A 25,346-nucleotide genomic window follows, 5' to 3' on the forward strand; every position below is an offset into this window, starting at 1 on the left:
AGCAGAACACTTACTCTAACAGTTTATCTTCCTTTATGGCTTGTGAATGTTTAGATATGGGTGCGTGGAGGGTATTTATACTCTGTCCTGGCTTTCCAGAAGGGCCTGGGTACCGCAGCAGGGACCAAAGGGCAGCCACTCACCCGGGCTGTGGCCCAGGGGCGACATGCCACTTCTGCTCTGTGGAGCTGGTCAAAATGGGCCTCTCTATACAAAGAGGCTGAAAACTGCACTCACTCCGATCGCTTCCCCCAGTGGTAGGGAAGGGTTTTGCATTGAGCATTCCTGCTTCCCTGTGTTCCTCCCCCTCCCCCTCTTCTTCCTCCTCCTCATCTACCCAGTGTCCGTACAGGCTCACATGGCCCACGTTACAGGCGGCCCACATTACAGGCGTGAGTTCTCGATGCAGCCAGGAACTGGGGCCGGCGGCATTTCCGACTCTATTAAATTTAACCAGACCCGGGAGCATATCAAGGCTCTAAGTCTCCTTAACATCCCTCCACCAGCAACCGAGCCAGCCGCCAGCCCTGGACCTTGGCCACGAACTCATTTTTAGTGGCTTCTAGTGCCCTCCAGAGTGAAAGTAATTTATTATTTGTAAAGTGGTCTAGTTGTACCCGGTACAGTAAAACTTCCCCAAAGCAGACCCTTGTGGGTTTCATTTGCCTGCAGCCAACAAAGTAGCTTTGTTTTTTAAGACTCCAGGCCAATAAACACACATCCAAACTTTAAATTGTTTTCCACATAAAAGGGGGTTTTTTTTTGTTTGTATTATTTTTAAGTGAACACTGTTCTCTGCTATTTACAAATGCAATCCATTTTTTGAAAACATGCCTTTTCAGGGTGTGAGGTTATTATATTTGGGGCTTGGAAAAAAATACAACACGCTTTCATGGTAAAACCTCACACCATATTCGGGGCCGTTAGTCATGAACTCATTTTCACTGGAGTTCCATTGGAACCCGAGCCGGGAGCTGGTTTTCCAAGAATCACTCCTTCAGGGTTTACCACTCAGTGTAGAACCTCCATCGCCATGCAAGCCTCTGCTTGTGGATAATCAGAGTGAAGCAGCCTCCTGTAAAGCAGTCTCAAAAGGAGCCCGGGGTGCAACGGTCACCCCTGCAATCAAGCGTCCACTAGGTCCTCCTCACCGAGGGCCCTTGGCCGTGCCCCGGGCCCTCTCGGAGCTGCAGGCTCTCCCTTGTGAGCAGAGTAGCGCTCACTTCTTGGCAATGAAATGAGAGAACGGACCACCTCGAACACGAGGTCAGGTCGCTCCTTCAGAAGCCCAGCGGTGGGTGCATTCGTTCCTGGGTGCACAGAAGAGTGAGGTCTCAAGAGAACGCTAGAATCCGAACTGGAATCCCAGTCTCAGCAAACCGCAGCCAGCAGCCTGATGACCTCTGGCCCGTAACGCAGGAGCTCCGCCCTCACCTCCACCGTTTGGTCAGCAGCCCCCAGACCCGCTGCTGCCGGCCTCACGGGCCCAGCTGCACCTTGGTGCTCACAGGTCTGCACAAACGTCAAGGCCGCTCTTAACATGCATAACCTGCACGCCCCGGGGTCCACTCGCCAGGAATGCAGCGGAGCCACAGGAATAAATTCTCAACTGATCCTGTCCTGGTGGATCCCACCGGCCTGACTGCAAATCCACAGAGGTACACCCCCCACCCCCAACCCACAGACATTAAAGACAGTTGATCCCTGAACATACGGGGCTTAGGGATGCCGACTCCCGTGCAGTCGAAAAGCTGTTTATAACTGAGTATTGTGTTTTGGTCCAGTTTTGTGGTTGGTTGAATCCACAGATGCAAAACATGGGGATAAGGAGATCGACTGTGTATTTATTGAAAAAAACCCGCAAGTAAGTGGGCCCGGGCTGTTCAAAGCAGTATTGGTCAGAGTTACGTGTATTCCTGGGGATGGAGTCTCTCTTGGGCTTAAAACCCAGTCTGAACTGGCATCTACCCGGTGGCCATTGTGCCTGCTGAGGGTTCACCCTTGTCCTGGACAGCGTGGCCTCCATCCTCCCTGCTGAGGCTCTTGGGCTCCCCCCGACCCCAACCATCCCTGCTCTGCCCAGGTTTTTAATTCCAAACTGCCATTCCTGGAGGGGACCTCACAGGGTGACCTTCCTTCCATCCCTCACTCACCCCACAGCGACACTGTGTTCTGATGGAAATGAGCGACGCCCGCTCCGTGGGGTCGGACCATTCCCTAGGCCAGGCTCAGCACCACAGCTCCTGAGAGCATGCCGATTTCCCCAGGCCCCTGAACACCAAGGCCTCCCTTCTGTCAGATTTCCAGCCACTCGGGTTTATCGCTGTGAGCAAACAGCACCCTGCCTCCCTCTGGGGCCGGGCTGCCACTTCCTGCAGCCGTGGCAACCGCAGCATCCACACCAGGTCAGGCTCAGGGGCGACCGGAAGGGAAATGGACTTCAAAGGTTTTCAACAGCTGGTTGGGGGAGCCACGGGCTCCACGCAGTCCTCCGAGCTACCGAGGGAGGGGTGAGATGCCCCGCCATGGGGCTCTGAGGTGGCACCACGGACGTCTCCTCCATCCCCTGTATCCCCATGGAATCTCCTGTCCCCAGAGACACCCTCTAGGGCCCATGGGCCATGACCCTTATACACCAGCCCTTGAGCAAGCCTGGCAGACAGGAGCCCCTAGTTCTCACACACTCATGTGACACAACTGTCAACTGTCACTTGAACAGAGGAACGCACCCTTCCCGTCGGAAAGAGGGCCACGCCACGTGGCCTCCCTCCCTCAAGGAAGGCAGTCCAAGGAGGCGAAGCAGGGTCCTGGGCGAGGCCCACGGCAGCCGGCTTCCGTTACCCACAGCCGCTGAAATGGCTCTAACAGAGTATTTGGGAGTAGTAGCACTGGAGGACTAAAATAGCAGAGTAATAAAACGTCCAAGCAGAATCCCGGAGCATTCCCTTTCTGAGTGCTTGGAGGGTAACGGAGCTGCGCGTGCTGCTCACCTGGCTGGCCCTTAGGCTCTGCGACGCTGCCGTCCCTGTCCCCACTGCTCACGCCCTTCTGCCCCTTGGCACCCCTTCAGTTCCCCATACAGGGCCCTTGACTGGTTGTGCCCTCCTCCTGGAATGCTCTCCCCCGCACCCCGATCTTTGCTCCTTCTTGTCATTCAGGTCTCGGCTCAAACGTCACCTTCTCAGAGAGGTCCGAAGAGACCCTCCTCTGTCTCCCTCTAACGCGTCGTCACCCGGTTGCATTCCTTTATGGCGGGTGTGGGCTTCCTGCGTTCTGTTGGCTTGCTTGTGTACTGTTTCCTCGCTGTAGATTGCAAACCACGAGAGCGAGGTCCGTGCTTGGCTTGTTTATCCTGCATACCCAGAGCCTAGACCTGCCGTGGGCTTGGCGGGAGCCTGATAAATATTGTGAAGTGGATGAATGAGGTGAGTGGGTGGGTGGGTGGATGGATGGGCGAGCAAATGGACGGGGGATGGGTGGAATGATGAGTGAGTGAGTGAGTGGGCAGATGAATGGATGGGTGGATGGATGATTGGATGGATGGGTGGGTGGGTGGGTAGATGGATAGATGGATGGGTGGGTGGGTGAATAGATCAATGGATGGGTGAAAAACTTTCCACCGTTTCTGAAGACCTGAAAGCCACACATAGAGTGAGAAGAATCAACCAAGGCACAATTTACAAGATATGTGAGCGCGTTAAAGGAAATTGCCTCTTCACCTTGCAGGGGGCACAGCTCTGAGCCCAGGGGTGCCGCCACCTGAGGAGCCGCCGCCATCTGAGGAGCCACCGCCAAGGTTTCCTTCCTTAGCAGATGCCCATCTTCGTTGTAGCTCAGCAGCGCCCCCTCCGCCACGGTGTGCGCTGCAGACTACAGATGCAGACCCTGGCGCTTTGTACCTCGCCTTCGGTCTGAGAGCCCGGAGAACAAGCCCCATCAGATCCCTATATCCAGTCAGGCGGTGGCAGCCACCTCCCCGCCTCTCTGAGTCCTCCCCCCCCTCCCCACCCCCGCAACCTCCTCTCCTCCGCACGGCCAGCCTTGGCATCTGTGACTGGGTACTGAGTGACTTCCATTTGTGACCATCTGACCCCTAATTACTTCCATTAATTACTTGGACAGGCATCCCCTGCATAAAGGGCTTCAATCCTAGGGATGGCAAGAAGGGGGTGTCCTTCATTTGTCCTTGCCCACCACCTGCCTCTCGTGGGAGGGAACAGTGCGCTGTGGGGGTTATTCAATTTTCCAAAGACTCGCTCTCCGTGGAGGTCAGTCTGTCGCTGTGCTGAGTTCCCTCGAAGGGCTTACTCTCTCACTCATCCTGAATCTTCTAAAGAGCCTGACTGCTGGTTGGGAGAAACAAGTGTGATAGCAGAAGGGGCGGGGCATAATGGAAGGGCTGGATTGGCTGCCTCAGTGACCTCTGCTCGGAGCAGCCCAGCCTAGGCAGAGCAGGACCACCTGCAGCTCCCACGCCCCTCAGACCACCCCCTGCACATCCTGGGACAACACCAATCCTGTCCCGCGGTTCTAGGGAGAGTGTAACAGGCTCCCAGTTCATCTGGGTTTGCCCTTCCCCCTCGTCCCCCACCCCCAGTTGTCCCGACTAAATCTTCCCTGTGCTAGATGCTCCTTACCTGGGACTGTTCACTCATTCACTCATTCAGTGGTTGTTAACTCTTTACCCCCTGGCCTGGTACTGGTCACACAGCGGTGCAGGACAAACACGACCTCTGCCACAGCAGTTTTCTATCAGAAAAGACAAGTGAAGCAAGGAATTCCACAAATGTGACGAGTCACACCAGGAAGTGCCAGGCACCCACAGAGCCCAGCTCAGGGTGAGGGGCCAGGAAAAGGGTCCCTGGTGAAAACTAGCCACTTCGTCCAAACCAAGTTTGGGAGGCCACCAAACTCTGGCAGGGCTCCAGCGGCATAAGGCTGTGGTCTGAGGATGACCCCAGCCCGCAGGCTGCCAGGAGAGTTACTATCTGTTCTAGCCAAGCTCTGGCGACAGCAACCTGCCCCCGCTGCCCCCTCCACTACCTCTATTCCAGAGCATTTACTAAAAAGGGCTTACAATTGTGACTACTTCTGTCCCTTTAAGAGGTTTAAGTGCCTCCTGCAACTCAACACTGTCTTTCTCAGGCGCCTTGGAGCCACGCCTTTGAAATGCAGTCCTCAGGAGGGTGGGGGCAGATCTCCCAGTCTTAGCGGGACTGGGGGCAGGGGTGGGAGCCCTCCTTCCCCAGCTCCCATCTGGCCCGGTCACAGGTGCACTGGCCGAACCTCGCTCATTCTCCGCTTCTCTGACTTTCTGCGGCCCAGGCTCTCCCCGTCCCTCCTGCTCCCTTTGAAACGCCCAGTCACCCCTGTGCAGACCGGATGGAGCTGTGGTCCTTCCCGACCTGGGAGTATTGAATAAGAGCTGTTTGCGCTGTTCTAACCACCTTCTCCTGTCACTCAGCCTGAGGCTGGGAGGTTGCGCAGCAGCAGGCCAGGCCGAGTGGGCAGGTAGGGGGCCAGGAGGTGGGGGGAGGATGTTCTAGGGAGAGAGGAAGGAAGAGACCAAAGGAGGCTCCAAGGGGCTGGAGAAGGAAAGGGGCACGAGGCCGTGCTGGCCCTTTGCAGGCACCGTCCGTCCACCCACCCCAGTGAGAGCCCTGGGCGCCAGCCGAGGTTTCTCCTGCTCCCATCCAGGTCCCCCGCCCCCTCCCGGTCAGCCTGCCCGGGTGGCTCTCAGCGGTCCTGCCACCTCCTGGCTGGGTTGGCATGGGGCTGCCCAGCCCTCTGTGGGGGCCACGGGGCTTCCTTTTTTCCCATTAATAGCAATGACAACAAAATGGAGATATGACACACCGTCAAGCTCGCTCTTTTAAAGCGCCCACTCAGTGGTTTCAGTACATTCGTAAGGTGGCGCAGCATCACCACCATCGGATTCCAGAGCATTCCATCACCAGGAAAAGAAACCCCACACCTGTTAGCAGTCACCCCCGCGTTGCCTCCTCCCCCTGCCACACTAATCTACTCCCTGTGACTGTGGATTTGCCCGTTTTGGGCACGTCCGGTGACTGGAACCATGCGACGTGTGGCCTTTGGTGTCCGGCTCCTCCCACTCAGCAAAATGTTTTCAGGTTTGTTCGTGCTTTTCCACGTGTCAGTATCAGTATTACTTCTCATGGCGGCATAATATTCCATTGTGTGGCTAGGCCACAATTTGTTTATTCATTCATCAGCGGATGGACAGTTAGGTTATTTTTGCTCTTGGGCTGTTGTGATTAATGCTACTATGAACATTTCATGTACATACTTTTTTATGAACACATTTTCTTGTGTTTGAGATGTATACCTAGGATTGGAATTGCTGGGTCAGATGGTGACTCTGTCCAATTTTTTGAGACGCTGCCCCTCCCCCCCTTGCCTCAAGATGGGGACAGTCATGCTCCAAGGCTCCCTGTGGAAGTCTCTAGAGCTAGGCGTCTGGAACCTTCCTGGAACCCTGACTGGGTTGCTTCTCCCCTTCCTTCTGCTGCCTTCTCTCCCTCACTGCTTTCTCGCAGGGAGCCAACCCAGGACAGGCCTCTGCCCAGGGGCGCCCCGAGCGGCTCCCCTGAGGCCGGCCCACGGGCCTCCCCGCCCACTTGCGGGTTTCCAGACAGCGGTGCGGAGTGGAGCATGACACCCCGCCCCCGCTGACATTTATGGGGAGGTCCGAAGAGCCCTCACCTGGGAAGCAGGGAGTCTGGGCCCTGACTCCCCCACTGACCCTGGACGAGGGCCTCTGCACGGTCTTCCGCCCTCTCACAAGCCGAGGCGGCCGCAGCGCTGACGTCCTTGGGCCGGCGCCACCCCGGACCCTGGGTTTCACTGGGCGCAGGCTGGGGTGCTTCTCATTCAGCGAGCGAGCATGCGGTCAGGCGCAGGCGGACAGCCTGGCCTAGCACAGGGTTCCTCGGCCTCGGCACCGCTGCCGACCACCCTCTGTCATGGGGACTGTCCCGGGCGCTGCAGGGCCTTGAGCAGCATCCCTGGCCTCCACCCACTAGAGGCCAGCAGCGCCCTCTTCAGTTGTCACAACCAAAAGTATCTCCAGACTCCACCAAGCGACCCACGGAGGGAAAATCATGCCCCACCCCCCACGCCTTGGTTTCAGATACACGCATGTTAATGTGGGAAAGTCACGGCTGTCCACACATTCCGCTAGGTAAGGAGACCACATGGATCGGACCCCCGCAAATGCCTCTCTACTCTAAACATTTGTTTACATTATATTTTTCAATTATACTTGCATAGAAGTATACAAATATACTCCCTCTTATTTTTATTAAATGTATCATTATTATTACTATTATTATTGAGGTGGGAGAAAGGAAAACTACACCAGCTCTATGTCTGGGGGCACCTTAGCTTGGCCTCACTTCTCTCTCTTTCCTAACCTTGTACCCTCTCAGTTGCTATTTGAAGACCCAGGCAGTCCCCTCTGAGTCCCTGTTTGTCCTCATTGCTCCTGCAAGACACAAGGAGCTCTGGGGACCCAGGGGAGCTACAGGGGTACGGGAGTGGCAGGGATGTGGGAGGGGAAGCCAGGCACTGCGCCTGGTGCGGGGCGCGAGACCCAACTGACTCAGAGCACAGCCCTTCCATCCGGCCCTGGCTGGCTGGTGGGGCCCAGAGACTTCTTCGCACGGGGGGAGTGGGTGGGGCCCCAGAGCCAGGAGCGCCCAGCGACCCTCAGAGGGTGGCCATTGGAAGCAGTGGCTTTCACCCCAATAGAGTGCTTGAAAGCCAGACAGAGGCATTTGGGCCTGCCATGTTGTGCCCGAGCAAGCCGTTGAAAGTTCCCTGAGCCCTGGCTGGTGTGGCTCAGAGAACTGAGCACCGGCCTGTGAACCGAAGGGTCACTGGTTTGATTCCCAGTCAGGGTACCTGCCTGGGTTGCAGGCCAGACCCCCAGTAGGGGGCGTGCGAGAGACAACCACACATTGCTGTTTCTTTTCCTCTTTCTCTCTTCTTTTTCCTCTCTAAAAATAAATAAATAAATAAAATCTTTAAAAAAGAGAGAAAGTTCCTGAGCAAGGGCATGGTCACACGGGGGTGACATGCTGCAAAGCAGGAAGGATCCCGACATTTGCCGCGCCTCCGGGCTTCCTGCTGCCTCTCCAGCTGCGGCATGCTGCCCGGCAACAATAGGAGTGTCGCCGGAGGAGGGAGTGGGCTCGGGCTGCCCACCACGCAGGCAGGAACAGTCGTGCAGCTCCTGGGAATTCCCTGGATGTCGCCCTCCTACTGAAAAGCCCTCCCCGGTCCAGGGCAGGCAGAGTTCAGGGGAGCAGGGGGCTTTTGCCTGGCGGGGGCACTAAAGCGGCAGCCAGCTTGTGACAGGTGCGAGTACCGGTGGGCACTCTCGTTCAGTGTCTGTCTGGACTATGGCAGGTTGGCCAGTCCCCAGCGGAAAGCACCCTGGCTCTGTAACCCCAGCCACAATGTTCTGACCTGCACCTTCCAAGTGCTTTGATGAATGGAGCCCAAGGGTCTTTCTCTTACAAAAGCGGAAGATTTTCTCCGATTAACCAAAAAAGAGACAAGCATGGAAGGCACTCTGGACAAGGGTTTGGAAGGAAACTTTTGCCTTCGCTCAGCCTCGTCTCAACTCTGCAGAATACCCTGAGTGACTGGACATTTCTTTAAACCAGCCTGGGATGGGGAAGCTGAATGAAGAATGCAACCCTGCGTGATCCTAAATCCTGCCCGTTTCTTTCCTCATAACCTGCATTTCTAACTCCAAATAAATATGGTCAAGTTCCATCTAGGTCTTCCCGGGAGGGATTTATACAGATCCACAGGCCTTGGCCAGCAGGTTTCTTTTTTAAAATCAGTAACTCAAAAAGGTACTGAAACTGCCGCTTCCAACCACTGATGTGGCACCCTCTTTGAAGATATGATATGGACCATCCCTTACCTATCCCTGGAGGGTGAGCTTGCAGCCCTTAACTTGGGCTGACTTCAACCCCCTCCCTGTGCATAGAACAGCCCCGCAATGGGCACGAGGTTTCCTTTGGGGTGACAAAGTATTGTGGCACTTAATGGAGGCAGTGGTGGCACCACATTGTGCATGTACCAAATGCCACTAAATTGTTTACTTTAAACAATTTTATGTGATGCGTTTTTCAACGAAATGGAAAGGGGAATTCCACTTTGGTATTGCAGACACAGAAAGAAGATTGATCGAAACCCAAGGTCGATTCGCTGCGAGCCCCGCCCTCCTTTCTGCTGGGATCCTGGGTGAGGAATATAAATAGAGCAGTGGGCGAGTAGGAGGCAGCAGGGTTCAGCCCCTGCCCTAGAAAAGAAATAAAACATGTTTGAAAAAAAAATCAAGGAAAAAAAAGAGAAACAAACAAAAGCAAGGAACACCTTTGTGTCTCCTCGGCAGAACTTAACCTCAAATCCCGCTTCTGACGGGTCCAGCCCTGTGTGGATACAGAAGACAAAGGAGACAGTAGGCAGCTTGCCTCTGAAAAGAGTTCACCATCTCGGATAAAGGTTGTTTGAACAAGATCATCGCTGGAAGTTCCCAAGCAGAGAAGACATCCCTAGGTAATGGCAGCTTCTAGGTCTAGGCGCACCGCAGCAAAGACACGCTGAAATTCCATCTTTTGGGGGCAACATACCCCCCCTACCCTACCCCCGCCCCTGCCAGGAAACCTCATCTGTTACTGGGACTAGGGGCATGGGCTGGGCAGTACTTTTCAGGTCCATTTTTCTAGATGTCCCAGACCGCCCTCTTCTGGACATCTCTGCCTGCAGTAAGTTGGAGCCGTCTCTGGTTTTCTTGCTTAAGGAACACTTGCCTCTGCCACTTGCTAGTTCCTGAGGATGGGCAAGGACAGTGGCTTCCTTTGATCGTGACCAGGATGCTGCCATCCTTCTGATGGGACTTGCTGACCACATGCTGGCACTCCCTCCTGGCCCGGGTTCCTTTGGTCATTTGTTCAAAGCACACGCATTGAGCATCTTGTCTGTGGCTGGTTAGCACAAGACAGTGTCACAAGGGCATCTCCATGACAACGACCTCTCTCCTTCCACCATTCTTAGGAAAATGACCCTATAAATGCATTGAAAGGCTTATATTTCAGGCTAATTAAAATAAGAGTTATTTAACTCCTGCTAATTTATTTCACTGCCAACTTGCTGATGTGAATATTGAGACACAAAGAGGTAAAGTGACCGCAATAAGGTTAAAGAGCTGGTTAATGGCACCGCAGGATCAGAACCCTCCTGTATCACCTACGACTGGGTTTGGCTGTACATGACAACAAACAATCCAACAATGACAAGAAAAATCGACTAACAATGGCATGAACTAGAGAGTGGTTTATTTCTCAGATCAGGTGGTCAGTTAAGGGCTTTTCGGCTGCTCTGCAATTTCAGGAACCGGCAGGTCCTTTTCACTGGGGGTCTGCCATCTGCAGCACCTGGCTTCTACCTCTCAGTCCAAGATGGCTGCCTGAGCTCCAGCCATCACTTCAGCATCCCAGCCAGCAAGAAGGAGGAACAGGGCAGATGAGCACCCCACTCCCTTTTTGAGGACTTCTTAGAAGTTTCATACAACACTGCTGCTTATTTCCTGTTGATTTGAATTCGGTAACCAGGCCGTAACTTCTTTAAGAGAGTCAGAAAGGAAACCATGCGGCTGGGGATGTAGCGGGGAGGAGGTGTCATGTGACCATTAGAATGTTGTTGTTTTACCCGCTAGGGAAGATGTGGAAACTGAGTATTGGAAGGCAACTAGAAATCTCAAATATATGAGTTATGTATGTTTATCTGGAAACTTCTCTCCTTCCCTCTACCAACCTTAGTCTCAGGTGTGACCTGGGACTGGGACTCTGAGCAGGGAATGCATATGTTCCATTGATCTGTATTTTCTGATTCACCTACTCGCTAAAACTATGTGCAACCCCAAAATCAACACTCACAGCCCTTTCGTAATCACTTGCAGTCAGACCTCTGCTCAGAGCAGCAAACTGGAGCCGCCAGACGTGTTGCACGCTCCCAGCTGACGTCAGGCAAGGTGATGCTCCGCCCTCTTGTTTTGGATCTCCTACTGCAAACAACCTTTGCACTGTCTATTTAGTGTGACACTTTGGGCATTTTTTGTGCATTTTATTGGTGATTTTGCTGTTTATAATGGCTCCCAAGTGTAGTGCTGAAGCGCAGTCTCATGTTCCTAAGCACAAGAAGGCTGTCATGTGCCTGAGGGAGGAGATACGTGTGTTCGATGAGCTTCATTCAGGCCTGGGTTAGGAGTGCCGCAGGCTGAGGCGTCCAAGTCGTTATCCTAATACGTAGGAAAGGAGATGTCTTTAAGCCGAAGCATACGTAAACCAAGGTTATGTATTGGTTGGTTGACAAAAATTTTGTGACCAGAGGCCCAGGCAACCCAGTTCTGTGTTTTGCTGCGGGCGGAGGGTGGGGGGCAACACAACGTTCAATATTTGCTAATTCAGCCTTTCTTGACTTTATGGAACAAAACTACCATGAACAAAAAGAACTGACTGTGCACACGCACGCACACATCACGTAGGATCCTCACAACACTCCTGCAAAGCAGGGAACCATTAAGCTCGTTGGACAGAAGGGAAAACCAGCTCGGAGGGGTTGCAGGCTCCCCCAACGCTGGCAGTCAGCGAGTGGGCTTGAACTCAGTTCTTGCCAACCTCCTGAACTGAGGAACTGAGTTCCTCTTGAACTGAGTTCTTCCTCTCCTCCTGTCCAGGGTAAGTAGGGAGAGTTGGGGTAAATTCAGAAACCAGAATGCAGGTGGCAAAGTAGAGAATGATGCTTGGAGAGGCTGTGCTTCCAGCTCTGCTGAGCAGAGGAGCCCAGAGTGCCCCTCCGGTCCCCCTCCCAGTGGGCGCGGGGCGGGCTCCACCGCAGGCAGACAGGTGGACAGTTATATATGACTGAGGATCGATTGCTGCTGTCTCCCCCACCCCCTCCGTCTGCCTCGCAAACGACTGTCATCCTTCATCTTTACCCAAAGCGGGCAGCTGGCAGCCTCCGCACCCTCGGCCCCAGGAGAGGGTCAGCGAGTCCCTTCACAAGCAGTCCCCGAAGGAAAGAACAGAAGGACGTCCGCCATTGGAAAAAATATAAAAGCAGCAGGCAGCAGACGCAGGAGCTTATGCTGTTTCACATGGAAAAAGAAGGCTCGGAGGAAACTTTGAGATAGAAGCCGAATCAGAGCCACTGCGGGCGGCCCAGAGCCTCCCGTGGAAAACAATGGCTCTGGGTGACTCTAAGTACCCGTTACTCCAATCGCTGGGGTGCTGCCTCCCACGTGGAACGGGCCGCTGGCCTTGAGTTCCCGAGGGGCTTGCCCACGAGCGACGGGTCGTGCGGTGAGGGTCCCTGCCAGGGCACCGCCAGCACCAGTCTGCAAGGCAGTCCGTTCCCATCGGGCCCCTCGATGTGGTACATGGCACTGTTTGGGGGAGGGTCACAGATAGGGAAGCCACATTCCTCGGATCACTTCCAACCTAGGTTCTTTCTTTTGGAATTTTATTTTATTTATTTATTATTAGAGAGAGGGGAAGGGAGAAAGACAGGGAGAGAACTATCGATACGTGAGAGAAACGTCAATTGGTAGCCTCTCCTACACCCCCAGCCAGGGACCTGGCCTGCAACCCAGGCATGTGCCCTGACCGGGAATCCAGCAGGCGACCTTCCGGTGTACAGGATGATGCCCAACCCCCTGAACTACATCGGTCAGGGCTGAGTTCTTTCTTCAAGTAAAATGGCCAAAAAGATATGTCCTGGGCAATACTGGCCGTGGAGAGGGTGAGAAGAGTCGTGATATAATTACCCTTTGAGTTCCTACCGCCTACCAGGTACTTTCCATACATTTTCCAATCCCCCTTGCCAGGCAGGTCACGTTATCCCTGGGGGACAGCGATGTTCAGACGGGACGCCACGTGCCCAGTGAGAACGGCCGGCCAGGGGCCATGTGACTCCCATCACGCCCTACCTCCCCACCAGCGCCCAGGACCCTCAGAAGCCGATGGCTCTCAATGGGATGGGCAAGAAAACAGTCCTCAGTAACAGCGAGATCTTTGTTGGGAACAGTCCCTCGGGCTTCCTGGGATGAAAAAGGGACTGTCATCTCTACCATTGATTTTCAACCGTATCTATTTTTTTAATTTATTGATTTTAGAGACAGAAGAAGAAGGGAGGGGGAGAGAGAGAGAGAAACACTGATTTGTTGTTTCTCTTATGCATTCATAGGTGCCCTGACTGGGGATCGAACCCGCAACCTTGGCGTAGCAGGCTGATGCTCTAACCAACTGAGCTACCCCGCCCGAGCCAACTGCATCTAATGTTAGCCAAAAAATAAAAATCATTTAAAAATATCTTCAAATAGAACCTGATGTGGAGCCTTTCCTGTGAGTAGGACATGAAGTCGCCCGACGGCACGGGACGCCTCCTGTGGTCGGCTGCCTGGGGGAAGCCTGGGAGGCACCTCCTTAGCGAGGCCCGAGGGAGGGAGCAGAAAACCGAAAGGAGCGGCGCTGCCTCCATCCAGTGAAGCTCGGGAGAAAAGAATGAACGGACCCATGAGGTGAGCGGCCTAGGGTGCTCCCGAAACCTCTGTCACAACAGGAGGGAGGCTGACCGCAGGCTTCAGTCCCGTGTCCCACACCGGGAGCCACATAAAGAACGGCTGGCTTGGACGTCCATGAATCATCACATGTGTGGCCACTTATTCCCGGGTGACAGGCGAGACCCCAGAGGCTGAGGGAGACCACCATCTCCCACTCCTCAGGAGAACGCTCGGTCCTCACTGTCTCCCTTTCCTCCTGCCATTCCATCCTTTCTCTTCTCTTTCCCTTTCTTTCCTGCCCTGTCACCTCCACCCCACCCTGAAAGCCTGCAGCTCGGCCTCAGTGGGTGAATTCAAGTGGGGGACTTAAAGTCCCCAGTCCGCGTGTTACAGGAACAAGTCAATCTTCGAATCTGTGCTTCCCACATCTTCTCATTCGGTTCTAAATATGGATTCTGCAGCAAGAGGAATGGCCAGATATTACTCCTCCAGTCTCAACAACAATGCGTCCTGAGCACCTACGTGGGCCAGACATGCGGTCACTGCAGGGTCAACATGGATGAATAAGTCAGGTGAGGTCTCATGTCCCCCCCAGAGCGGGTCATCAAGACAAAACAAGAATGTTCATCATTACCAGTTGTGATGTGTTTGGCACAGGGAGGAAACGAATAGGGTGGTGATGGAGAACAGGGGGGGTGGTCAGGGAGGGCTTCCCTGAGGAGGTGACATGGAAGCTGAAACCTGGAGGACCAGAAGGAGCTGGTCTAGTAAAAAGTGACAGGGTAGGGGTGGGGTCAGGGAAGCATTCTGGACAGAATAGGAGGTCCCCTGCCTGTCTCCTTCTACCCCCAGAACAAGGCTGTGTGACCCATTGCAGCTCCTATACCACATCCCACCCCTGGCATTGGGACATTTTACCCCATAGAGAGAAGGGCCACTTCTGTCTTGTTTGGAGGTGAGTTACTATCCCCTGTGCTATGCTGCTGTGGAAGGTGACAGCTCTTTGATGTGTCTCAGGCGGACACGCCTGCCAGCCAGAAGCCAGGCAGCACCAAGTCAGGGCTGGAGCGCACTCAGCCGCGCGAGCCCCACGCCCGGTCACGCGGGAAGCCGTGGCTGCTCCGGATGAGGAGGGTGCTATCCGAGAGCAAAAGGCACTGCTGGGAAACTGGAAGGGCTCTGGTGTGAGGGACGGGCTGCCAGCGTAATTACTTTATCACACCAAGCAGGCCCTCCTGGAGACCGCCCCAGTAAATAACAACACGGAACATCAATTTGGAGGTTCTTTGGAAACCACCCCATTAACTACTTTTTAAATAGTGTTCCTTGATTATCTCAGAATACAGATGTGAACCTCCAGTCATGTCCACATTAGGCAACAGGAAGTTTTATTTAAAAAAAAAAAAAAAAGCCTGGTTACATCCAGCACCAGACTAAAATGCTCAAGTACCAACAGCTGTGGTCTGCTTTGACCTTGGAAATGGCGATTGCTTCTTTGAGGCAACTTCTCCCTTTTACTTCCCTGCACGAACCTGGCAGATAAAATCCCTTTATCTCATCTCCTTGCCTTCTTTGTCCTGCCCAGTGTCCGATTTGCTTCTTTGTTCTACATGGAGACTATCAGCCAAAAAATCAAGGACTCGAACCAGACAAGGTGAATACCCAGGGTCTGCTCTGTGCTAACCAAAGGATTAAAAATAATGCTTGTCTGCCTCGCTTCAGCACAAAGGGACAAAAGGCAGCAAATCTTCCAAATGTCCTGTTCCCTTGCTGTCATTTTTCTTCCTGAGGAATAAAGGGTCTTACGAGGTGGGACACTTTTCAGAGAACTAGGCGGGTAGGAGCCACCCTCACGGTGGACTGGAGTCAATGCACTAAGGTCTCCCTCTAGGGACCGAAGAGGGATTTGAATTTTCAAGGAGGATGAGTCCTCCATCTACAACTACATCAAAGTGGGTCACAGAGCTGCTCTAACAGATTTCATAGTCCAATCAGACGCTGGCACCAGGCCCAGACCATGATGGAAAGTTAAAGGAGGGTTTCTCATCCGGGGCCTTCGGAGCACGTGGAGATGCTGGGGATGGGAAGGCAGGCCACGGTGTCCTGCAGAAGGAAAAAATGCCACGTTCTGACAGCCAGTCAACTGCCAGACAGCCCCTCCCGGTGCTCACGAATATGCATATGTCTAAAGAGGGCTTGAGTGAGAGCCAATTGCCTCTAGCACAGGGCACGGTTTTCTTAAAGTGTCTTCTTGAAACCCTGCTGCCCTTTTGCACTTTGCAGCTGAGCACCGGGGCCCTGAACTCTCGGAGCCACGTTGACTATTGGCACGGCTGTCACAGTCTTTTGACCGACCACCTGGTGTCCATCTTTCGGTCACTGAGGCGCAGTGCCCGCAGAGCCATCTCTTCAGCTGGAAACAGGTTTGATTAGGTGTGGTGGACTCAGAGTCCCATCCCGCCGCCTGTACTGGGTGCACCCACCCGTCCCCAGTGGCTGTGCGTGTTGATTGCTGATGGCCCATGTCTTACAGAGAATCACCCCCACAGAAGTGAAGCCCCCCCCGGCAGCCTGGCCCCAGGCATCGCGTGAAACCAGTCCCCCGCCTCCAGGGGGGCCCCGCGCTGTGGTACGCTCCATGCTCCAGGGCCTCCTGGGAGTCCCGTGGAAGCTGGGTCCAGCTGGGACCACAGCTAGCTAGACTTCGTCCCCTGCCCTGTCTGCCTATCCACACCACTCACGCTGTTTTCCTGAGAGCCCCCGCAACCCCACCCCAATCTACCCCATGGGCCTGCGTCCCTAGGTCAGGCTTTCCTTCTTGAGATACAACCTAAAACATTCGGACACGCAAGCGGCCAAGAGAGACGGCCACGCTGACCCACACGGATAAAACTCTTCAGTTATCGGGGCAGAAAGGGTTTGCATTTGGGAGCACCGTAGCCTGGCGATGAACGTCCAGGACATGGTCTCATCACGTCGGGGGACTGCGGCGCTGTGCACGTGGGGAATAAGTGACCTCGCTCATAAGGAAGCCCTTCCACCAGCGATGCCGTCGGTCTCAGCGGCTCCGGGCTGGGTACTCCCGAGGACGGTGGCGAGGGAGACCGACTGCCAGGGCAGTGAAAAAGGGCAGGTCCGACAGGGATGGCGCCATCTGGGGGGTAGATTCAGCGGGGGCTTGAGACTGTTCGAAAGTCCTCAGCCCAGGCCGCTCCGTGAAGTCCCCATAGCGATATTGCTTACATGTTACCCATGTTACACAGAGGAAAAACGCTGGCTAGGATAGCATTGGTGAAATCGTGGAACTTTGCCAGAGGTGTTTGGTGAACGTGAAATCTTATCAGTTCAGAGATTGGTCCATAAAGGGCACCTTCCAGAAACCTACAGCAAATATAATTAACGGTGCAGTGTGCTCTGATATGTCTGCTAACTTTGCTATTATTCAACATTGTATTAAGGGTCCCAGCCAATTTTATAAGAAAATAAAAGAGAACTAAGAGGTCTACGTTTAAAGTGATGATAAGTACTTCCAGAACAACAGGAATACCCTCGTGCACTTCTTATCACCTTAACTGTAGACCTCGTTCTCTTAATTTTTTCACTTAGTAGCGTGGTTCTGAGGGTCTTATCTCAGTCAGAAGGCAGCTGAAGTTTCTGCATTGCATCTGACATTTAATATGAGTCTTGAGTATATGACATTTAATTTTGCAAATAATTTTTCTTATCATGAATAAGATTTGATTTCTATAACATTCTTTTCTGAATGTGTTTTCCCTCCTTTAGTCTGTCGGAGTGGCGAATTGCTCCGATAGAGTTTTCAGCGATTGCTTTGTATTCCTGAAATGAACTTCACTTGATCATGATATTGTTACTTTTTAATACATGTTGGATTTAGTTACCCGAATTAAGAATTTTCGCCATATGGGCCTATAATTTATCACACTTTCCTCCTCATGTCCTTACACGTGTGAAACCTAGGTCACAGCTGGCCCCACAGAGTTAATGGCTCAGCTTTTCCCATTGTCCACTTTCTGGGCTTCCTGTGTAGGACAGGAGTTACCCAGCAGCGTGGAGAAGCCCACGGAAGTGGGGCTTTGGGGGAGGGTGGTCTCCTGGATTACCATTTCAATTTCTTTGATTCACCTGTTCCAGGCTTTGTTTCTTCTTGCACAAATTCTGGCAGTTCACATTTCTCCAGAAATTTTTCCTTTCGGTTTTGATTTTCAAATTTATTAGCATGTGGTAGTTAATATTTTTATTATGAAATATACATACAAACAAAAGGCTATATGTAATATATATATACACATAAATATATATGCATACAGTTGGAAAATAATAGTAAAATGAAGGCCCATGTACCACCTACTTTATGGCCACTGTCTCTTATCACCTCTGCCTCCCACCCCCCACCCAAGCCCCGAAAATTTCATCTCCCTACATCTCTTCCGGTGATTTAATTACCAGGAGAGGTTTATTCCAGGAAGCAAGATCGATTTAACATTGGAAAAATCAATCAATATAATTAACTGTATCAATGGAATAAAAGCCAGAAAACATATATGATCATCTCCATAGATGCAAAAAAAAAGAAAAAGAAAAAGCATTTGGTAAAATTCAATAATCTGTTCATATTTTTAAAAAACTCTCAGCAAAATAGAAATAAAAGATAATTTCTCAATATGATAAAAACCAGTCTCAAAAAAGCCTATAGCCAAATTCATACTTAATCATAAAGAACTGAATACTTTCTCCTTAGATCAGGCACAAGGCAACAAAAAGAAAGAAAAGCCATACGAACCGGAAAAGAAGTAACTGTCTGTATTTACAAACAACATATACATCTCTACAGAGAAGCTTACAGCATCCACACCGAAATCACTAGAACTAAGAGAATTAAGCAAAATCACAGGACACAAGATTAATATATTGTATAAAAATGAACTGTATTTCTATGCTAGCTAAGAGTAACAAACAATTGAAAATTGAAATTAAAATACCATTTACAACAGCATCCAAAAGCATGAAATACCCAGGTATAAATGGAATAAAGTATGTTCACGACCTATATATTAAAAACTGTAAAACATGGCAGAAAGAAATTAAAGAGTACCTAAATAAATGGAGAAAGACATCATATTCATGCATTATAAGATGTCAGTCTTCCCAAATTTACAGATTCAATCCTAATCAAAATTCCATTAGGCTTTATTTTGCGCAATTGACAGGCTTATTTTAAGCTTTATATGGAAATGCAAACAACTTTGTTTAACCTGAAATCAATTTTATAAAGCAATAATCTTTTGGAAGACTCACACTATCTGATTTCGAGACAATGAAAAGCTACAGTAATCAAGACAGTGCAATGCTGACATGCAGGTTAATGGAACAGAAGAGAGAATCCTTCAGCAGGCTGGCTCACCTTTGTGTGGTCAGTTTCGATAAGGTGCCAAGGTGATTTGATGGGGGAAATAAAGGTCTTTTCAATAGTACCACAACAAGAAGACATCCACATGGGAACAAAATAAATGTCAAAACTCACTTGCACCATACATAAAAATGAACTTGAAATGGATTATATATCTACATGTAAAAACTAGAGCTATTAAACTTCTGGAAGTATCTGTGGCTGGTATGGCTCAGTGGATTGAGCGCCGGCCTGCGGACCGAAAGGCCAATGGTTCAGTTCCCAGTCAGAAAACACGCTTGGGCTGCAGGCCAGGTCCCGGGCTGAAGGCATGTGATTGGCAACCGATGGATGTATCTCTCCCCATCTTTCTCTCTCCCTTCCTGTCTCTCTGAAATAAGTAAATAAATTTTGTTTTTTTTTAAAAAAACAACCTTCTGTAAGACAAAGAGGATTTTTAGGGCAATGAAGAGAGACTATCTATACCACAATGGTGGATACATGTCTTTATACATTTGCTAAAACCCATACACACTGTACAATACTGAGAGTGCACCCTAATGTTAGTTACGGACTTTCAGTGATAAGAATGTGTCGGTGTAGGTCCATCTGTTGTAACAAATGTACCCTCTGGGGGGGATGTTGATCGTGGGGAGGCCACGCAGGTGGACTGTCAGGGGGTTTATAGGGACTCTGTCGACCTTCTGCTCAATTTTGCTGTGAACCTACACTGCTCTCAAAAATAAAGTCTTCTTTTTAAAATACAACTGTTATCCTCCCAGCTCTAAAATGTTATCTTCTAAATACTTTTAAAGAAGAAGCAATTCTTGGTCATTGATCTTTAAAATCAGTTTTAAAGTTTGTTTTGAGGCTCCGAACCAAGTTAAACACTTTTTAAAAATATCCATGTGCATTCCTTAAAAGCACTAAATTTCCTTTATCATTCTAAAGGGCAATTTATATCTTTAATATTTGCATAAACCACAACACAAGTACACTCAAATAGCATCTATGTAATAGCAGGTTTTTTATTTTTATTTCTTATATTTTTAAAAATGATTTTTATTTATTTATTTTTAGAGAGAAGGGAAGGGAGGGAGAAAGAGAGGGAGAGAAACACCAATGTGTGGTCACCTCTCGAGTGCCCCCCACCGGGCGCCTGGCCCTCAACCCAGTCACTAGCTCCCACGGGGAATCGAGCCGGCGACCCTCTGGTTCATAGGCCAGCACTCAATCCACTGATCCACACCAGCCAGGGCTACATTTTTTAATTTTTTTTTAATTTGGTGGATTTTTTTTGTAGGAAGAGCAGATTTTTTAAAATACTTGACAGCACATCCCTGCTTGCCAGACTAATGTGGCACCTGGCCTGACCAGTAGGTGGCATACGAAACCTGAGGCTTGAACATTTTTTTCTGATAATCACCGGGAAAAATCCCGTCTTTTACAGTTCATATGCCCTCTCCCTCTACCTCCCCACCCCTCCCCAGAGCCTGACGGCTAGAGCTGTTGGGTAAATCAGGACCTTTGGTGGCCACCGTAGAGGCCGAGTCCCATCGCATGCCCTGTGCTCTTAGGAGTAGAGGATAAGATTGAGGGGTGAAGAATGGGGGGGGGCTTCTGCTGGGAGGGAAAAGGAAGGAAAGAGCCATTTATTGAGCTCTTAGTGTAGGCCAGGCCCGGTGCCAAGCCCTCGACGTGCATCATCTCATTGGATCCTGCAAGAATTCCCTAAGCTGAGTGAGTGCCATGACCCTCATTTTACAGGGAACCTGAGGTTCTTGCCTCAGGTCCCCCCACCCAACAGTGCCAGCCTCTGAATCCTCAGCTTGGAGTCTTCATTTGGGTGCTCTTTGGGTAGGGTGTCACTGGGAGTGGTTAATTTTGTGTCAACATGGCTGGGCCAAGGGATTTCCAGATCAGTGGTAAAGCGGTCCTGGGTGTGGCTGGGATTAGCGCCTGAGGTGGTCGAAGGAGACAGGAGATCTTACGGGGCGGGGGGGCGGGGGGGGGGCTGTTGGGCTTCATCCAATCTCCTGTGGGCCGAATGGAACTGAACAAGGAAGCGAGGATGAATTCTCTCTTCTCTGGCTGAGACACGCATCTTTCCTTGCCCTTGGACATCGGAGCTCCTGGCTCTCAGGGCTTCAAACTCCAGGACTTTTAAAACGGCTGCCCTTTGTTCTCAGGCCTTTGGCCTCAGACTGGGGGTTACACCTTGGGCTCCCCCGGTTCTCAGGCGTCTGGCCTTGGACGGAGTCACACTGTCAGCTTTGCGGGTTCTCCAGCCGGCAGATGGCAGACTGTGGGACTTCTCAGGCTCCGGGGCTGTGTGAGCCCATTCCTAAACTAAATCTCCTACACACAAGCGCACCCTGCTGATGAGTCAGCAGAACCCGGCCGGACGAGGCAGTGGCTTAGCACAAGGCCACTCCTCCGCCCAGTTATCCCGTTAGCCATCCCTACGTGCTGATTTCGGAACCTGCTATGCTAGTGTTCCCTGACCCAGAGAGTGGGGAGGTGTGAGGGGAACAAAGTCAGCCTCTTATCGATATGACCTAGCCCCCTGAAAGTTTCTACTTTTAATGCAGTATAGACACATGAAGAAAAAATGTTATATGCCTGAATAATTTTCGTGTTTTGCTAAAAGGGATGTCGGTGTTTTTCCTGGCCACGTGCCGTTCAGTTTCAGGAGAACGGCGACCCAGCAGGGTGGCAGGAGCGGGCTGAGGAAGCCCAGTGGCCCGGTTCATCCGCAGTGTGGGCGGCCCCTCCGCAGGGCCCTGCCCGGCGCAGTGAGCCCGTCCTGGCGCAGCCAGAGGCTGGGGACTGGGACTTACGGGCCCACCGGAGAACTGATGAATGCTTGCGTCTCGGGTCACCGCCTGAGTCCCCAGTGAGGTTCCCTTCGCTTCCAGGGCTCCTTGTCCACCTCGTGTGCCCCTGATGTATGAACACCCAGAGTAGCCACAAGGACGTGAGGGAAGCCCCCAGGGGAAGCAGAGAACTGGAGGGAGGATACAGACGGCGCTGTGAGCCCTGCCAACTAACCTCGACCGAGCGGCTACTTTCTGACCCTGACAACTCAGTGCTTTTGCTTTTTCTTTTTTTCCCCATCAATAACTGGAGAGTCCTGAGGTGTAAACTGGGGAAACAGGTTAATATATCATGGAGGACCAGGCGGTTGCCGTGCAAATTTTCTTTATTTCTGACCATTCCTTTACAACCGTCCACCGCAGGATAATGCTCATCTGGGCACCTCAAGCCCAAATCACCCCTCCCGCCTGGCAATTCAGATTCATGTTTCTGACTCTACGGGACACTTATCACTTAACGTCCCATCAACTTCCCAGCGTTTGTCCTGGCAATCCTGCACCCTGGCCAGGTCCCCTCCCTTTCCCGTTTCACACGGAGCACGTGTCTGCACCCTGGTGTGTACCTCGGTCCTCGGTTTCAGCTTTCCAGCGCCCAGGAGGAAGCTTCTGCTGCATGTCCCCTTAAGCAGGGTTATTGCAGGAGAACAGAATGGGCTCCACATCATAGAATACCTTCTGGCCACAACGAGGACAGGGGCTGGTGCTAAGCCAGATGGTCCTGGGCTGTCCTAAGTCCCTCAGAATCCCTGTCAGTGCGTCCCGGACCTGGGCAAGCCTCCCCGGCTCGAGCACCCCTTGGGCGCTGTAGCTCTCCAGAGGGGGCGGGTACAGCTCATGGCTTAGACTGCGCAGCCCGGCTGTGTGGCGCAGGAGCTCCTCCAGGGCAGCCAGGGACAGCAGGTTCCCAGACAGGCTGAGGGCCCTGAGCTGGCGGCAGCGACTCAGGACAGGCACGATGGCCTTGACATGGGAGTCCCTGATCCCGCAGTAAACTAAGTCCAGGTGCTGGAGCGTGGCCGCGACGTCCTCCAGCAGCGCTCGGAGGGGCTCGGGATTGAACCCGGTCAGGCAGACGCCGCTCAGATCCAGGTCCTTGAGCTGACCGAGATTCGGGCACAGGGACAGGTGCATCAAGTCCAATTCCGTGAGCACGCAATTGGTGATGGAGAGGGTCTCCAGGCAGGTCTGCAGGCACCTGGGGAGGGACAGGGCTGTTAGTTCTGGGGAGTGGGTGGCGGGGCAAGGGGCCTCCGGGTGGCAGAGGACCGATTCGTCCACGTGCAAGGTGGCTCTGATGGTCTGAGGAAGGTCAACGGCCAGGATGCGCGGCCTTGCTTCAGGCGGAGTCCTTTCACCTTCACTTATGTGACTGGGTCAAGTTCACGAAATCTCCAAAGCCTCCTTCCCTCGCCTGTCAGGCAGAGCACTCCACTTAGGAGGATGGATGGATATAATGGAAAACACTGGAACATGTGCAGAGAGCCTGACAGTGTCTCGATCAAGGGTGGGCACCCCTGAATCTTAATATTGGGGGACAAAACCAAAACCACTCTCAGCTCAGAGCCTCCTTCCATCCGTGCCTTGGGCCCCAGGTGCCGGGATACCTGGGCCATGTGAGGCTAGTTCTTCTGGGGCAGAAGAACACACCCGGGCAAGATCCTGCACCTCCAGCTGGGGTGACCAGTCTGCAGAGGCTGCCCGCACGCCACCTCCCCCTTTTGGTCACCCTTTGCACCCCTGCTCCCTAGTCTCCAGAGACATGCATTTCCCACCTAGTAACTACCTAGCACACAAACCACCTCTTGCAAATGGGGAAACTGAGACAGGCTCGTTTGCATTCACGCGGCTGGCGGGCACAGCCCGTCTTTGGAGACACTCGATGCCCCGTGCCTTTTCCTCCTCGCTCACCTCTTCTGAAGCCATCTTCACTTAGACATCTCTCCCAAAGGAAGAATCCACAACCCCCCCCCCTCGCTGGCTCTGAGCCCCCTCTGCATAGCTTCCCTTTCCAGAGCCCATCTCCCAGTTTGTCCCTCCATCTTTCTTTGCGGAGGGGTGGGGCGGGGGGTTACGTGATACCACACTTCAGGGCACCCCACATGACAAAGCACTTGACCTTCCGCTGTGGCGCTCGCTGTCGCACAGCTCACCTGAGCATCTGGTCCAGACGGCCTGTGAGGAAGGCGGGAGATTCCAGGTAGAGCTTCCGCAGGTGCGGCAGCCAAAGGAACTGAGAGGTGAACTGGGAAATGCGGAGCTCCCACTCCTCCGCCTCAGAGGCCGGCATGTGGATGTGCGACAGGGAGAGTCTCCGCACGTTACTCATCTGACCCAGGTAAGGAGCAAACACCCCCAGCGCGGACAGGCTCCAGGGGCAATTCACTTCCACCTCCTGGATGCAGTCCAGCCGCACCAGCGCCAGGGCCTTAATAGCCTTGATGGGCACCTCAAAAATCTTCAGCGTCTGACAGCACAGGTGGAGTAAACCTTCTCTCTGCTTGGCCCACCGGATGAGGTCGGGGAAGAATCGATCCCGGATCCTGCTGCTGAGGCAAAGGTCTACGAGCACCTCCAAGGGGGCCGCGGGCTGCCGCATCCCCGAACCACGCGCGGCCGCCGGTCTGGTCCGTGGGTGCACCTGGGTGCGGGCCCCAGACCACATGCTCCAGAAGCATTGGTTGGTGTTGCGCAAATCCAGCACCTGCAGTTTCCACCTCCTGTGGGAAAACAGGGCATTGGCTGAGATGCTCTAAGATCAACAGAATGAGACGGAGCGTCTGAGAGTTTCAGGCAACAATCCGACTCCACTCCCCTGAGCTTCCACTTGGCGCCCGACATCGGCTTCTCCTTTGCCCTCCTCTTCCCTCTCGGCTTTGCTTTTCTCCATCTGCTTCCCTTCCATGCTTCCTGGTCAGCACGTCTAGTGCCTTTAAGTACCATGGGGAGGACGCAGGGCATGTTTTTTCTCTCCGACTTTCTTGTCACCTCAGAAACCTCTGGCCCACCCCCTCGGCCCTCCGTGCTGCCTGACCGCAGCTCTCCTCAGCGTACCCCGGACCCTCCCGGGTCAGCCTCACCTGGGGCGAACCTTCTGGGCAAGCAGGATGTCAAGCCCATCGAACGTAGCTTGGAGGGTCCCGCGCTGAGGCATCTGCATCAGACCCCCCAGAGGGAGGCAGGCGAAGGGCCAGGCATGCACCATCGCCGTCAGGGTCTCTCTGTGTCTCCCAAAGAAGGCCTGCATGAACAGCGGTGGGAAGAGTTCAGCGGGCAGATGCTCCAGAGCCGCGACGGCCAAGGCCTGGTCCCTCAGCAGGCTCTGTCCCGCCAGGTCCAGGAGCCTGGGTGGGGTCTGGACGCTCATCTGCGTTCTGCTCTGGCAGGAATCCCACGGAAACGTCTAGGGAACAAGGCACCCCTGTCAGACCAAGCATGAGCACCCCACAATCTTCCACCGCGCCCTTCG

General features: G+C 52.8%; 1 protein-coding gene across 1 annotated transcript; it reads right to left on the reverse strand.

The window, feature by feature from the left end:
• Window positions 1-22,501: 22,501 nt before the first annotated feature.
• Window positions 22,502-25,244, reverse strand: LOC129075615 (PRAME family member 12-like). Its single transcript, XM_054579665.1, has 3 exons — window positions 24,958-25,244; window positions 24,031-24,597; window positions 22,502-23,075 (listed from the first exon to the last, which is right to left on the reverse strand). Exons 1-3 carry the CDS (start codon window positions 25,242-25,244, stop codon window positions 22,502-22,504), a joined length of 1,428 nt encoding a protein of 475 aa, XP_054435640.1.
• Window positions 25,245-25,346: the final 102 nt, after the last annotated feature.

This window comes from Pteronotus mesoamericanus, unplaced genomic scaffold, assembly GCF_021234165.1.
Source record: "Pteronotus mesoamericanus isolate MK-2021 breed Mesoamerican mustached bat unplaced genomic scaffold, CSHL_Meso_final contig_557, whole genome shotgun sequence".
Lineage (NCBI taxonomy): Eukaryota > Metazoa > Chordata > Mammalia > Chiroptera > Mormoopidae > Pteronotus > Pteronotus mesoamericanus.